At 39.0% G+C, this 14216-nt stretch overlaps 1 protein-coding gene across 1 annotated transcript; it reads right to left on the reverse strand.

The window, feature by feature from the left end:
* Positions 1 to 291: 291 nt before the first annotated feature.
* On the reverse strand, positions 292 to 11799 carry hif1aa (hypoxia inducible factor 1 subunit alpha a). Its single transcript, XM_056760736.1, is given in 15 exon segments — positions 292 to 1255; positions 1258 to 1365; positions 1483 to 1591; positions 1773 to 1872; positions 1997 to 2220; positions 2613 to 2899; positions 3011 to 3279; positions 3386 to 3533; positions 3639 to 3745; positions 4097 to 4296; positions 4412 to 4524; positions 4654 to 4738; positions 5336 to 5481; positions 5647 to 5837; positions 11562 to 11799. Coding segments are annotated over 15 exon segments (2166 nt in total). The 5' UTR covers positions 11591 to 11799; the 3' UTR covers positions 292 to 1205.
* Positions 11800 to 14216: the final 2417 nt, after the last annotated feature.

Below are 14216 nucleotides of genomic sequence, written 5' to 3' on the forward strand. Positions count from 1 at the left end.
TAGGGAGTAAGGGTAAAGACGTTTTTGTTTGGTTGAACAGAGAGAAAGATACCTTTCACCAACAAACTGAAAAAAAAACACTATGGTAGTCAAAAGTGCCCCAGAATTGTTTGCTGTCCTACATTCTTAAAAAAAAAAAAGATCCTACTATGGTAGTTTGGAATAACTCAACGAGTCCGGGCTGCGAGTCCAAAATGCTACAAAAATGTAAATGTAAAAATGTAAATGTAAAAATGTAAAAATGTAAATGTACCACACAAGAAACTTTCTTACAAGTAGGAAAGACCCAAATTAGCATTTTAATTTGTATTTATTTTCTATAGACATTACAAATTCCTGAAGACAACGTGACACTGCACTGAAAAAAATGTGAGAAACCGAGAATAGTTACAAAGCTCAGACACTAGAGGCTGCACTATATCTTGTTTCTCTAAAATCACTATAAACACAGAAAAGCGATAGTATACAGAAAAGAACATTTTACATATAAAGCCCTAGATATTTTTATAGATTTATCTTCATAGAACCTCTAGTAACAATAACAAAAATAATAATGAGTAATAGTTTCAACATCAAGGTAGTTGTCATATGATTGTGTTCACTCTCTTGAAATGCAGATTACTTTCACACACATTTTTAAACTCTGTATATTTAACACAACAAATAACACTAAATGCCACTTTAGACAATTCACAACATATACACACAAATACATGTGCATTATAAGGAACACATAGAGCTCTGGATGAAGAAACAAGACACATTTAGACATTCTTGAAATGAATTATCAAAACAGCAGGGCTAATAAAATAACATTTCTGAAGAAGCTGCTGGTAATCCATGTGATTTGTGCGCAAAGATGTGTGACAATACAACATACCTTATACAACGTACAATATATTCTCTTTGTGCGTTTAGCTCTAACCTATCAGAGCGCAGCTAATATTTGCTTTAGAAGTGTTTCCTGTTTCCTCAATTATTAATATGCATCAATAAGTCTCTTATCGATGTCCAGCATGTCTTTCGGTCTACTCAAAAGCGAAATCATCCCAGTGCTTTTGATGGCTCATCACTGTATTGATAACGGATACAATCATAAATGCCACTGATTTCTCCCGCATCATGGGAAAACGTTTGGTCTATGAGAAACATAAACTTACGATTAAGCTTGCTTCAAAATATATCATGTAAAGAAGTATGGCTATTCATATAACTAGGTCCAAGGCACACAAAAGCTCCTCCCCCTGTAAGCAGGTGTCGCCTTCACAGGTACATTAACCTCACAGTCATAACGGTTAAGCTGTGGGAGGGGCATATATATGGCCCCGCCCTCTGATGATCTGCTCATTATCCAACATGTAACATCTGAGAAAAAAACAGCAATTAATCTGTGTACAACAAACACAGCCTTGACAACATTCACAAGGATACTTCATAGTGACAAAAAGCCGAAGTTGAAGTGTGGTATCCATGGTGACACACCAGATGGCAGCAGCAGTATAGTGGTGTGATGGAGCCCCTCTGATGGTGAGATGTCTGACAGTTTGATCTTTTTCTCAGGTATATCAGCCATAACCTGCATCACAGACCCCTGAGAGAAAACACACAGCAGTCACTCATAATCTCTTATAACTCTACAGATCATTATAATTTACACCTGTATTATAATCTATACTGTCAGAATATCTTGATTCCAAAAACCGGATAAAAGGAAAAAGGTTCACTGACACACAAACAAGACACCTACGCAATACACTAACGCTCATACATACCAGTCTTATTGCTTCAGAGAGAGTTATTGCCTCAAGATTCCTCTTGAGCTTTTGGCTGGTTTGACATTTAGAAGAAATATCACTGTCTTGAATAATTACTCTAGGGAGATAGAGAAAGCGATAGGAAGGAAGAGAGAACAGGGAAGGGAAAAGAAAAATGATTTTTCTTCAACAACCATTTATTTGTAGAAGGATTGATTGGCAGCACAGATCGAGTCACTCACCTGCTGCCGTACTTCTCGGAGGTTCCAGTGTTCTGCTGAGATGTGTCTGAGAACACTGGCTCTGCAAGGGCTTCTGGGACAGAAGGGGCAGTTTGTGTGCTGCTGAAGGTGGGCAGCTCGAACCCTAAACTTGGGCTGGAACACAATGACTTTGTAGTCCGCAGCTGGAAGTCATCATCCATGGGAATGTATGGTGCCAACATATCCAGATCCAAACCCACTGGCTGTAATATCATAATTAGTACTAATGCATCATCAGGTCATTGCTTTGACAAAAAAAAAACGTTTGTTAGTTCAGCAAACAATTAGTTAACAAACCAAACCGTCATGTTCTTTTGTTATGTTTGGGGATCCCAATGATACACAGATCTTACTGAAACAGTTACCCCAATGTTTTACCACAAAGCAACCATGCACTTTCAGAAATGAAATGTGACTCGGTCTGTGAAAAAGTCATTTATTAGTGATTTAATTAAAACATAAAAAGCATTCTCCTCAATAGATTTTGAGACTTTAGCCTGGTTTTCACAGACAGGGTCACAAGAGTTTGAACCAATCTCTGAACACCTCAAGCAAATCAATAGCAATGGCTGCTCTTTGAAGGTCACTGCTCTACCTGTATATTAAAGGTTGTCTTGGGATCCAAATCCATGGAAAAGAGTCTCTCCACTTGATCCGGTTTTAGCTGGTCTCTTAATTCTGAATCGAAGAGGAGATCAGGTGACTGTGGGACAGGGAAACAGTCAGGCTCCAGATGGCCAGTTGAGGAGTCGGTGTCATCTAGGGTGGAACACAGTGCATCAGTGGACGGAGACAGAGGTGAGAGGGGCAGCATGACACTGGATGAGGGTAACATGACATCATTGTAGAGCGGAATGTCTTTCAGCACAGAGGTTGCTGAATCTGAAAGAAACATAATAAAACATAATCTTTAAAAATGACATCAGTCTTTAAGTATGAGCATATAACAGGCTTGAAAGATCTGGTTTAAATGTGTTTATGTGGTCTTCAGACCTGTGCTGTTGATATCCAGCGTGAGCACAGCGCATGCTGTTGCAGGGTGTACAGTTGTCAGTATCTCTGGCTCCCCCTTCAGGTTCTCATATAGCACTGTAGGCTGCAGATCAATATGGTTCAAAGACTTATTTTCCTCATCGCCCTTTTTACTCTCCATTTTCCGTACCACCAGGGTCACTTCTGCATTGACTTCCTCCTCTTCCTGTTTTACTTTTGTGCTGTTGATCTGTTGGAGGGACAGAATTTCTTTGGGCTGTTCAATGCCACTGCAAAATAAGAAAGGATGAACAGATGAACACAAGCTATTAGGGGCACAAAACGCCTATATAATATATAAACACACATTAAGACGTATCCCGCATGAGGTCTTACCTGAGGATATAGTTGACACAGACCACACACTGTGGCTGGTTGTTTTTATTGTTATAAATCACTGTGGCCTGAGTTTCTGCCCAGGCGAAGCCTCCAGCTTTAGCCAACAGACGGTATTGCCCGGTACATACCTGTCCCTTCACAAACACTGCAGAGAGACATCAACTATAACATAATGCATACCTTTATTTAAATTCGCATCATCCTTTAAGAGAAGCCAGATGCGTCTGTGTGGGTGTTTATACAATCTTACGGTTTTGATGCGTTTTGGTCATTTGATCGGAATCCAGGGCGTGATAGTACTCGTAGACAGAATGCTCCAATAGATCCCCTGGATCGAAACCCAACAAATCTGTGATCCTGCAAAAAAAAAACCCAGAGATCAGTGACCCTGCAACTCTCAGATGTCACCCCTAGATGGCGAAGTAACCAAAGGCATTAAACTAGACCTTGACTCCAATGACTCCCTACTGGGTATACAGTTTTGTCCCAGTGATTATAATGCTTTGGATCTGTTTACTAAAGGTCGCTGAAAGTCCTGACAAAATGTCCTGCCAGGATCAAACCCATGACATTCATACATTTCACAACTGCAGTGGCCTCAGACATTATATGCCTTGGTGTAGATTAAGTATTAAGAGTCAAATTTTGCAGCAGCCAGCAAAGTCATTGAACCTTTGCTTAGCAAGTGATATCGGGCAGGTCCTTTACCTATCATCGCAGTAGGTGAAGCGCATATCCAAAGTGTGGCGGCTGAGGAATGTTCTAGAATCCAGCGGTGCCTCAATGTTGCCCGGGTGAGGAATAGACTCACAGATCACCACCAGGTATGTCGAACACAGACTTATTTCCTCACACACAACCTTCTCGAGTGTGTCAGCTATGTGGACGTGGCCCGAGCAGCGCAGAACCTAGAGAGAAGAGAGGCTGATAGGGATAAATATTGATCCAGATTCATGATAGTTGTTATAGATTGATGTGTTTTGGATGTCTTTTTAGATAGAGTGACTGAATGAGGGGTGGTACCTTCCAGGAGGCAGATTTGACATTGACGGTACGCCCTCTGCTAGTCAGTGTACATTTCATCCTGAGTAGAAAATTTCTATCTGTTTGATGCTCTTTCCCTTTCTTAGATAAACCTGAAAAGAGAGAATGATTAGTGTGAGGGATTGTGTTTGTGTGAGCGAGCGAGAGAGAGAGAGAGAGAGAGAGAGAGAAGAGAGAGATAGAGAGATATATAGTGAGAGATAGAAAGAGAGAGACATTACCTATCCTGTGAGCTAGCATCTCTCTGAGCTCCTCATGATCACAGGGATGAGTAAACTCAAACACACTGTGTCCAGTAAGGTCAACCTACACCAGAAACAAGTGGTTTCATTTCCACACTCACAAAATTCATGTTATTGTTCATATACAGCAGCAAAACATTCAGGACCACTGAATCTAAAAATAAAAACCCAATGCATGACATCACAATCCTCTTTAAGATGGCACAATGGTCGCCAATATTATGTCATGGAGAGAATATGATGTCAAAAAGACGACCATTATGATGTCATAAAGATTGATGTCCTATTGGATTTCCATTGGGATGTCATAAAGAGCATTATGATCTTATAATAAAGGCCATTGTGATGTCATTAAGAGCATTATGGTGTCATAAAGAGTATTATGGTGTCATAATAAAGGCCATTGTGATGTCATAAAGAGCATTATGATCTCATAATAAAGGCCATTGTGATGTCATAAAAAGCATTATGGTGACATAACGAGTGTTATGGTGTCATAATAACATATTCTTTATGTAAATAAATATAATTATTTGGATATTTTAGCATGTTTAGTACCTTTAGGTATTTTATCAACCTTGAACTGCATTTAAAACAGCATTTTCCATTTATTTAGGACTCTCTTTAATTATTCATTCATGTTTTTGCAAGCTCGACTCACCTGAGGAAGGCCAAGACACTTGGTCACATTCTCTGACAAGTAAACCATGTCACCATCAACAGACAGAACCATGAGAAACCCATCCAGAGCTTTCAGAACCGAACTGTTCAACTGAGATTCCAATTCAGTTTCAACACTCAATACACCTACAGAGAGAAACAGAGACATGATTGGAGAGAAAACAAATGCAGCTCTGAATGAAATTAACATACACAAAAACACAAACAGCTCAAATACACAGCACATTTTGCAAATAAATTAATTTAATAATTTCTCTTCACACATCTGGTATTTGTGTTAGATTTGCCCACCTGTGCCTAGTAGTTTACGCAGGCGCAGGTAACTAAGCGCGAGTCTCATGACTGAAGCCTTGTCCAGGTTGGAGGTCAAACTGTGGGGGAGGGGCAGTTCTTTGGCCAGCTCGTAAAACACCTCTGACTCCTTTCCTCTCCGAGAACGCGCCGCATCCCGAGATTTCTCCTTCCTTCGCTCTGAACTCACCCTGCGACCAACACAGACATCAGAGGCCTATGCTGTCAAAGGCTTCAAAAAACACACATCCGTGTGCTGCATCTGAAACCTCTGTAACAGTATATACTACATTCAACACGTTTGACCAATAATGCAGCACAACCTGATCAGTATTCAGGTTGGTTGTGTGAATACATTCCAGACACGCTACATCCCCCATTTTCCATTCTGTGAATTCCTGCGTGCCAATCCTGTGGCCTCATGGGATATAACGTATCAAATGGATGTGTACTTCAGAATCTCAGAGGACGCAGTAGGTCATCTGCTTGTTTCCTGCCCATTGTTCTATGAATATTGTGTATTTAAACACTGTGTGTAACACACACAGGTGCGTGGATTTGCTGAATGTCAAATAATAAAAACCTGCAAATATTCATATTAAGATAAAAGAAAAGCTAGGAATTTCTTCTGTGAGATCAGATCGTGTTATCTGATCTCATAATCTGAGCTAGAGAAAGTCATAATTCATCCACACATCTGTTTGAATTACCACTCTGTTGCGCTTAGATGGTTTTGACAGTTTCATTTAGGCAAAATTGGATATTTGTCAAGCAACACAGAAAATCAGTGCCATATGAGACGTTATGTAACACAGTAACACCAACAGACCCTGACATATAATAACAAATGAATGGAGCCTTAATTATCACCTTTTTTTCCAACCAGCACTGGTTTATTTCTCACCGATCAAGGGGATGTGAAGACAACTGAATTAAACTAGGCGTTAGCAACACGTTGGTCTATATGAGCAGATGGGGTGTAATATTGCACTCAGTAACGCTGATCACAGATCAGCCCACACTATAGTGTGATGTATAGAGGTGTATAATTTTGTGTTGTGTGGAGCTGTATTGTGTAGGGTTGTGTAATGGTCTGTTGTCTGGGGTCATAGGGGGCATTTTGGCTCCAGCTGAATCACTAAGCTCATCTTGACAGTCACCTTATTAACACAGAGTCACTGGAGACACACAAGGTAAAGCCACTTTCGCACACAAAGATCCCACTGTACAGTTCCTGACATCATTATGTTTGCTGTGAGCTGTCAATAGGCAAAGATGGAAAACCCAGTGCTCATAAAACATCCATAGACACGGCTAGGTAAAGCTCTGCCAGAGACAGCAACAGAATTGAATGAACTCTTGTTGATTTATATCCCCATCCCACGCTGCCTCAGAATTCATGATGTGGATTAAGGTTAACCTGTATTAACTGTACATTGCATAATGCATGAAATATCATTTCAACATTTGACATGCTTAATAGTTAAGTTAATAATAATTTTATATGTAAATACATTTTTGCAGGTATGACTGTACTGGGGTAGCTGACAAATAAATTGTCTTTCCAATAAATATTCTCAGAGCTTGATATTAATTGGAAAAGTGCTTATTCAATGTGGACAAATAATAAGAATTATACTATTTTAAAAATGTATTTCAATACTCATTTTGTCTAATTTTAACTATTTGTCATCCCGAGACCCCTTTCGAAGTCAGCTGGAGTCACCTTGTGAGCCACAGCCCCCCTGTTGAGAACCACTGTCCTATGGTGTGACAGCAAAAAATTGGGGGGGGATAACAATGAAGATATATATTTTATATTATAAATATAATATAAAGAAATAATACTATAAAAGAATATATTAACGATTTGTTACAATATATAATATGTCACATCATAGACACATGTACGCTATATTTGTCGACTACCCACTTGCTGGTAATGGTTTACATCTAATGATTCTCCTAGGTTGGATTAATCAGGATCTATACGTGATGCAGCAGATTTGGTTTTAGAAAACAACCTGTATTGTATGTATGTGTGCCTGTGTGTATGTTCTGTCTCCCTCATTCGATATGATATGGTAACGATAAAGAGGATAAAACGCTTTACACCCAAAAACGCTGCACACACCTGAACTCTTGGGAGGTGCATTGAGAGGTCTCCACAATTTACTGATACAGTGCATTTGGAGTGTTTGCATCCAGGCCAGCCAATCACACTAATAGCAAAGAGCTACACAAATCACCACCCGCCCCAAACCTCTTCCTGTTTTTCTCTATCACCCTACCTTTGCTTCATCTGAATACTTCAATACAACAGCGCACCAAGCAATGAAAGAAAAGGACATTGTTATATATCTACAGAAAACCCACACATACACACGTTCCTGCCACTTCCATCTGACATATTAATTAAAATGATACAATTAAGGCAAATTTGGATTCATAGACCCCATCTTTTATCATTTGCTGTAGCAAACATGTTGTATGTTGCTAAGCAGTACACTATTACAAAGGACCGCTTTTAATACATTTCTATCATTAGCATATCTGGGTAACCTTCACACCACAATGACCACCGCAGTAAGTAACCGTGTTTCATAGGAACATTATGCAAGTCTCTAGTTTAGCTTGGTGCGTGTGGTCGTGGGTAAATGGGTCAGGATTGTTTAACGGAAATAAAAAAGGCTTTTTTTGCCTTGCCGGAATTAGGGTTCTTTATGAACTTTTACATCTCTTTCTCTCATTAACTGGTGCTAGATCTTTTCTTTTGCAAAATTCTGGAGCTTTGTAGAACCAAGAATCTGAATTAACTGATAGCTCAGTGTTTGATATTAAATATAGGTGATCTGTTGACATCTTTCACCCTAATGCCCAGTTTCACAGACAAGGCTTAAGGCCTTAAGTCCTAAACTAAAATAAATGTTTCAGTTGTCAAAGGGTGATTTTCCCGAAATCTAGGTTTCAAGATGTCAAACATGATTTCTTAAAGGGGTCATATGGTGAGAATACGTGTTTTTCTGTGTCTTTGGTGTGTAGCCTTTGCATGTATTAGACAAGTTAAATTGAAAAATTAAAGTGTTGGAACAAAAGTTGCATTCTATCTAAAGCGAATGCTAACCCAGACCTGCCTGAAACGCCTCATGTGACCACAACCCCACAAAAATTTGTCAGTTCACATGATTTGGACTTAATAGACCAGATCTTGCCACAAAACTATTTTCAAAACTACTCGATAATATTTTTCTATTTTAAAAAAAAACGGGAATACAGCACATTCATTACCAATGAATAACCAACTAAAGTTACTTTTTTTACTGCATGTAAAGGAGGAAAGCAATAAAGCATACCATTTAAAGTCCATTTCACCTTTTTTCCTGTACACCTTTTCTCCGAATGACAAGTTCGTCGTGCTTGCTATACAGTATGTGTTGATTTTGGTTATATAAGGCTCCTTTATTGTTTTTTTCTATTTTGTATCATGCTGCGCAAAGTTCAGACTAAGTAACGAACCACATGCATTCACAGACAAAGTGTTAATTCAAATCTATATGCCCAAACATTCAGAAATGTTTGGAAACGGTGTACATATTCATTTCCGAATCATTCGCAGGTGCGTGCAGAACATGCTGCTTCTCTTTACCGTTCTCACAGCACAAAAGAGGCGAGAGACTGGGTATTTCGGTACCCAACCGTAAAAACATTACCCATTTCTTAAAAACATAAATAATATTTTTGGTACGTGCCCATCTGCTACGCCACTGCCCATATAACCAAAATGGCATGAACACCTCTGCTCATATTCGACAGGGAGATTGGTAGTCGAATCAGGCTCCTATAGGAACATTTGTGATAATACTCATTGTGAAACAGTGAACGAACCAAAAACTCCTGCTGAGAGAACATTAAGGCCATCATGCAGCATAATCAACAACATAGAGATCCCAAGAGCTATTACACAACAATTTCAAGCTTTAAAACCTGGCTAAAGAGCTGTTTTTAACTATAACCGTTCATAAGACACTAATTTACATTTATACAGCATGGATGCTGAAGTAATCATCTAGACCAGACATCTCAGATGTGCTGAGCCAGTGTAGAGAACACAGACGGAGCCTTTAGCACGATCACAGCACCCTGTGTGAGTCAAGCCGTACCTCAGCGTGTAGTGATAATAATAATAAGCCAATAAGCTTTCTATCAGTCACCTGCTCCGTTTCCCCCTTTTGACCACTATGAACAGCTCCCTGTAGGGGAATATATGATTAATTATTCATAACACACATATAAGACACTTACTATGGTCTAAATATTTCAACAAGGACACCCTTGCGGGAGCGACAGGACAAAAATCTCTAATGTGTCTCCACTGCCTTTACAAGCACGACCATTAGTATGAACACCACCGATGGGTTTATAATGGATCTTTACTCCTTCGTAACATGATGTTTTGATATTCTCTCTCTTTGAACCACTTGGCATCATCAGACGAGGCCTGCTCTGCGAGTGTGTGTGTGTTTACCAGGTCGTGATATTAGATCACACCAGCTTTTCAATGGAATATAGGCTAATGCTATTATTGCAGCGCATAAAGCGTTCACACCACTACGGAAACTTCTCAGAGCCTTTTAATAATTTCGCATTTTGGCAAAGTGTCCAATAAACTGATAACGTGTTACCCTGTTAATGGTATCCATACCAAAAAATCACCTGGTTGAAGGGTCCTAATTGGGTCCCATGACAAGTGGCTTTAATTAACAAAAGGTCAACATCCTTCTTCCGGTATAAAGTCCTTTCTTGCTTAAGAATACCATTTCTACGAGGACAAATGTCTGGTTTGATGAGAGCAGAAACAGTCTAACCTTTCTCAGCTTCATTTTACACCCCCAAGAATGGCAGCATAGACAGGCCACAAGCTGATAGCACACAGGGGACCTTTACCATAGAGCCAATAGGAGAGGTGCTAACTGATCCAGTACAAAACACCAGTGACAAGAGAGGACAGCATTGTGTCCACATTTTGACCCTTTACAACACAGTACATGTTGAATTACAAATGTACAGATTTTAGGAATTGATAATTTATTTGATGTTAAACAATATAATAAGTATGATTACTAAAATAACTAAATACTATCAGTATAAGTATAATTAAATATTCTATTTTTAATTATTTAATGTCTTATTTATTTGACAAAATGGTATTTGCTCTCCTACTCCTACTAGTCGCTTTGGATAAAGGTAAACATAAAATGTAAATATAATGTAAATATAAATGTTTTATGTTATTTTCTATTTTTATTGCTAGTTTAATAGAACTTCTTTAATATCCCAGGCTCTTGAATAGATACAATTATCTTTATAGTGCCTCTTTACGACACTAATATACTAGGACCCCGCAACATCAATCAAACGCACTGACATGGTTAGCTGGGTTCATCAGAAATCCCAAGCATCGCGCATGCGCAGAAAATCTCTTGACTAGAGATTGGGAAGAAGCAAATGGTAAAGCTAGTGAGAAAGAGTGCAGTTCGTTTAAGCATTTACACTTGTGTATCCTTGAAAGTGAATTGATAACTCTTTTTGGACCACTATGTTTTAACAGGTTGTCAGCTTTCTATTCCACACACCCACATTTTTAGTTTGTATTTAGAGCATTCACATACAACATTAAACAGCATCTTGCGTTTTTATTCTCAAATCATAAAGTGTTATGAATTTTGAATGTGACAACAGGTTATCAGGCTGAAGTTATTGCGAGCTGATAGAGCGCGCGCAATGCCGAGATACGACAGCAAAGGGCAAAAACAACAACAAAACATTTGTTTGACAAAACAAGCTTATATCTAAACGTTGGAAACAGATCAAAACATGTCGCCGAATTTGAACCCCGCAAAAAAAGACGTGTTTACCTCTTTTTCCCAGGTGCGCCTGCATCCATGGTCGAAGCCTTTAAAAATGCACGGCTGTTAATTCGCGTTTATTTACGCGCGGGCAATCCTAAATCAGCAATGCAGTAGGCCTACGTCCGTCAAAGTTCCCGTATTCGGCTGCTAAAGTTACATTAACTTCCAGTGATGCTTCGCCGTTTCATCTCTCGCTTTCTCCGCATCTGCCTGATGGTTCTCGAAGGCGCGCAGTCACATGCCTCACAGTCGTCGTGAACGCGCCGTGCTCCAGCTCGGATATTTTTGGCACCTGAACCTTCATAGCCATTACAGGAATAATGTTCCCGTTGAGGCTGCCCTGTACATTTCAAGTTTTTAACAAATAGCATACCCCCCCAAAAAAAATCTTGAGGATTAGTAAATATTAACCATGCAAATCAGTTACATTGTACTTACATATACTAGGAAGCAAAGTTAACATGTAAATTTCCTGACTCTACTCAATAAAATTGAGGTAAGGATTTCCACTCAATTAGATTGAGGATCATTTATTCTATGTTTTTAAGTAAAGAGTACCTAAATTTATCAGATATGAGTCATGACATACTAAAAGAAATTAGATAAAGTCTACCTAATAGTTCTCAATATTAATTACTTATAAAAATTGAGTTATATTAGTTTATATAACCGACAACGGTTCATCAGCTTATTATGAATGATAAATATTAATTAAACAATAAATATGTCTTATTCAGAGAAGCTTGAATTGACCTAAAATTGTCAACGGTCTACTGTCTGTAGGAAGCCTTTGTCTTTGTAATTTCTCGTTCATATTTTAGCAGATCCCATGCTTTCCACGCTAGGGGCAGACAGCTCTTGGTGTAACCTGTCATTTACAAAACTTTTTCCATGTTGAGCAAGCGTTTTCCTGCCCCTACGAAATCTGGAAGATTATTCTTTCCACAAATTCCAGCTTTCCGACCGTGAAACGTGCAGACAAGCAGACATCATCCATGTCATCCTTTCCCATGCAAATGGAAAATCCAGAGGACATTTCCCTAAAACCATTCAGCCTCATGCAAACACTTGGGGTGAATTTAATTCCCAATAATGAGTATAGTGTCAACACTTTCAGTAACTTTAAATGTCTCCCCAAAAAGAAATGTATCCCTTTATAAAGGCTCGTCTATAATGTTCTTTGAGTTCCCTTAAAGTTCTGTTAAATAAAGCATAAGGACACTTCTGGGATCTGTACAGGAAACCCCAGGCTTCGAATTAGCTTAGTTTTTTCAAATTTGAATCAAGGGGGCGAACTTTAACATGAGGACATTAATAGGGTTAAATGACTATACGGCCATTCTCCATCTCTACTATGTCCTTGAGGGAAACATTCAATTCCATGCAGTTTCAGACCGGGAAACCATTCATGCCAGGCATATTACGTTTGTTTTGGATGAAAGGGTCTTTGCAAAATTACTTTTTCCATTTTCAATTTATTACCAGAGCCACTGCTTGAATGCGGTAAAGAACTGTAACGCTGACGTATATGAATGAGGAAGGCAGATGGACACGTGCCAAGTCTAATCTGCAGAAATCTCCTGTATCCTCCTATTTAGAGATGATCTCCCTGCAGAGGCTGGATAGATACAAAAGGGACTTTGAACACAGGGATCATAGAAAGATGTAAAGATCTTTCATGCAGCTTTTGGGCGATGTAGCACAAACCATGGAGCCGAATACACACAAAATTATTGCTCTGTCAAGCCTCGTTAGGCAGCAAATAGAAAGCTTGGAGAATACTCAAAATTGAGCCTAGAGGTATATCTTCAAACACAAGGGGAAGATGTGGCTATGGTATATGTAGAGATACAGAGTTCACCAGTCTAAGAGTCTTATGATGTCTTTTTTTACCTACAGGGACTCCTGCTCTAATCGTTAAAATCGTACTTTCATTCATCAGGACAAAAATCAATAGAATAAACACAATCGGTCAACGACGAGGGTTTAGACATGAAGTGCTGCTAAGAGTGAAATGGATTTGGGGCATCCAATATAGTAGATCCGTATGGGCCAGAAATCAATAAAATGTAATTATGGCCCATTGGGCCTGAGAATGGCCGCAAACTGATCTGTCACCAAGCCCTTTAGGAGATGCATTACTGAAGGCTAATTTTATAACAACTGGAATGAGTTTAGACACAAGCCAAGAGGACAGAAGTCTGTCGCCAACACACAAACTGACCATTAAATCACGACCACAGTGCATTTATATTGACATTCATTCTAAACCAACACGTAACATGTTTGCTCAGATTGAATCCGCCAAGGAAAACCATGCATTTTAGAATTAAACTTTAAGACGTGAAACTCTTGTTTTCCAATCCAGTATGATATGAAATGCTAAAATGTTTCTACCTCATATCGGTCTTTTAAAAATGTCACATGCAATACAACGGACCGAGGCATTATGCAAAGGCAATCAAGAAAGAGCCTTTCTAAACCCTAGACGCTGTATGACAAAAATCATTCCATTGAGAAAACCACAAGCCATCCAGGGAACAGAATAATATCTCAGCATGAACAGTTTAAGATGATGAGTTTATTTAGCTTTCCAAGATGAGAACCGTTGCATTCTGCATCCAATGGGCCTATAAGAATCAGAAGATCCCGAAAACATAT

The sequence above is a fragment of the Triplophysa dalaica genome, chromosome 11 (genome assembly GCF_015846415.1).
Source record: "Triplophysa dalaica isolate WHDGS20190420 chromosome 11, ASM1584641v1, whole genome shotgun sequence".
Taxonomy (NCBI): domain Eukaryota; kingdom Metazoa; phylum Chordata; class Actinopteri; order Cypriniformes; family Nemacheilidae; genus Triplophysa; species Triplophysa dalaica.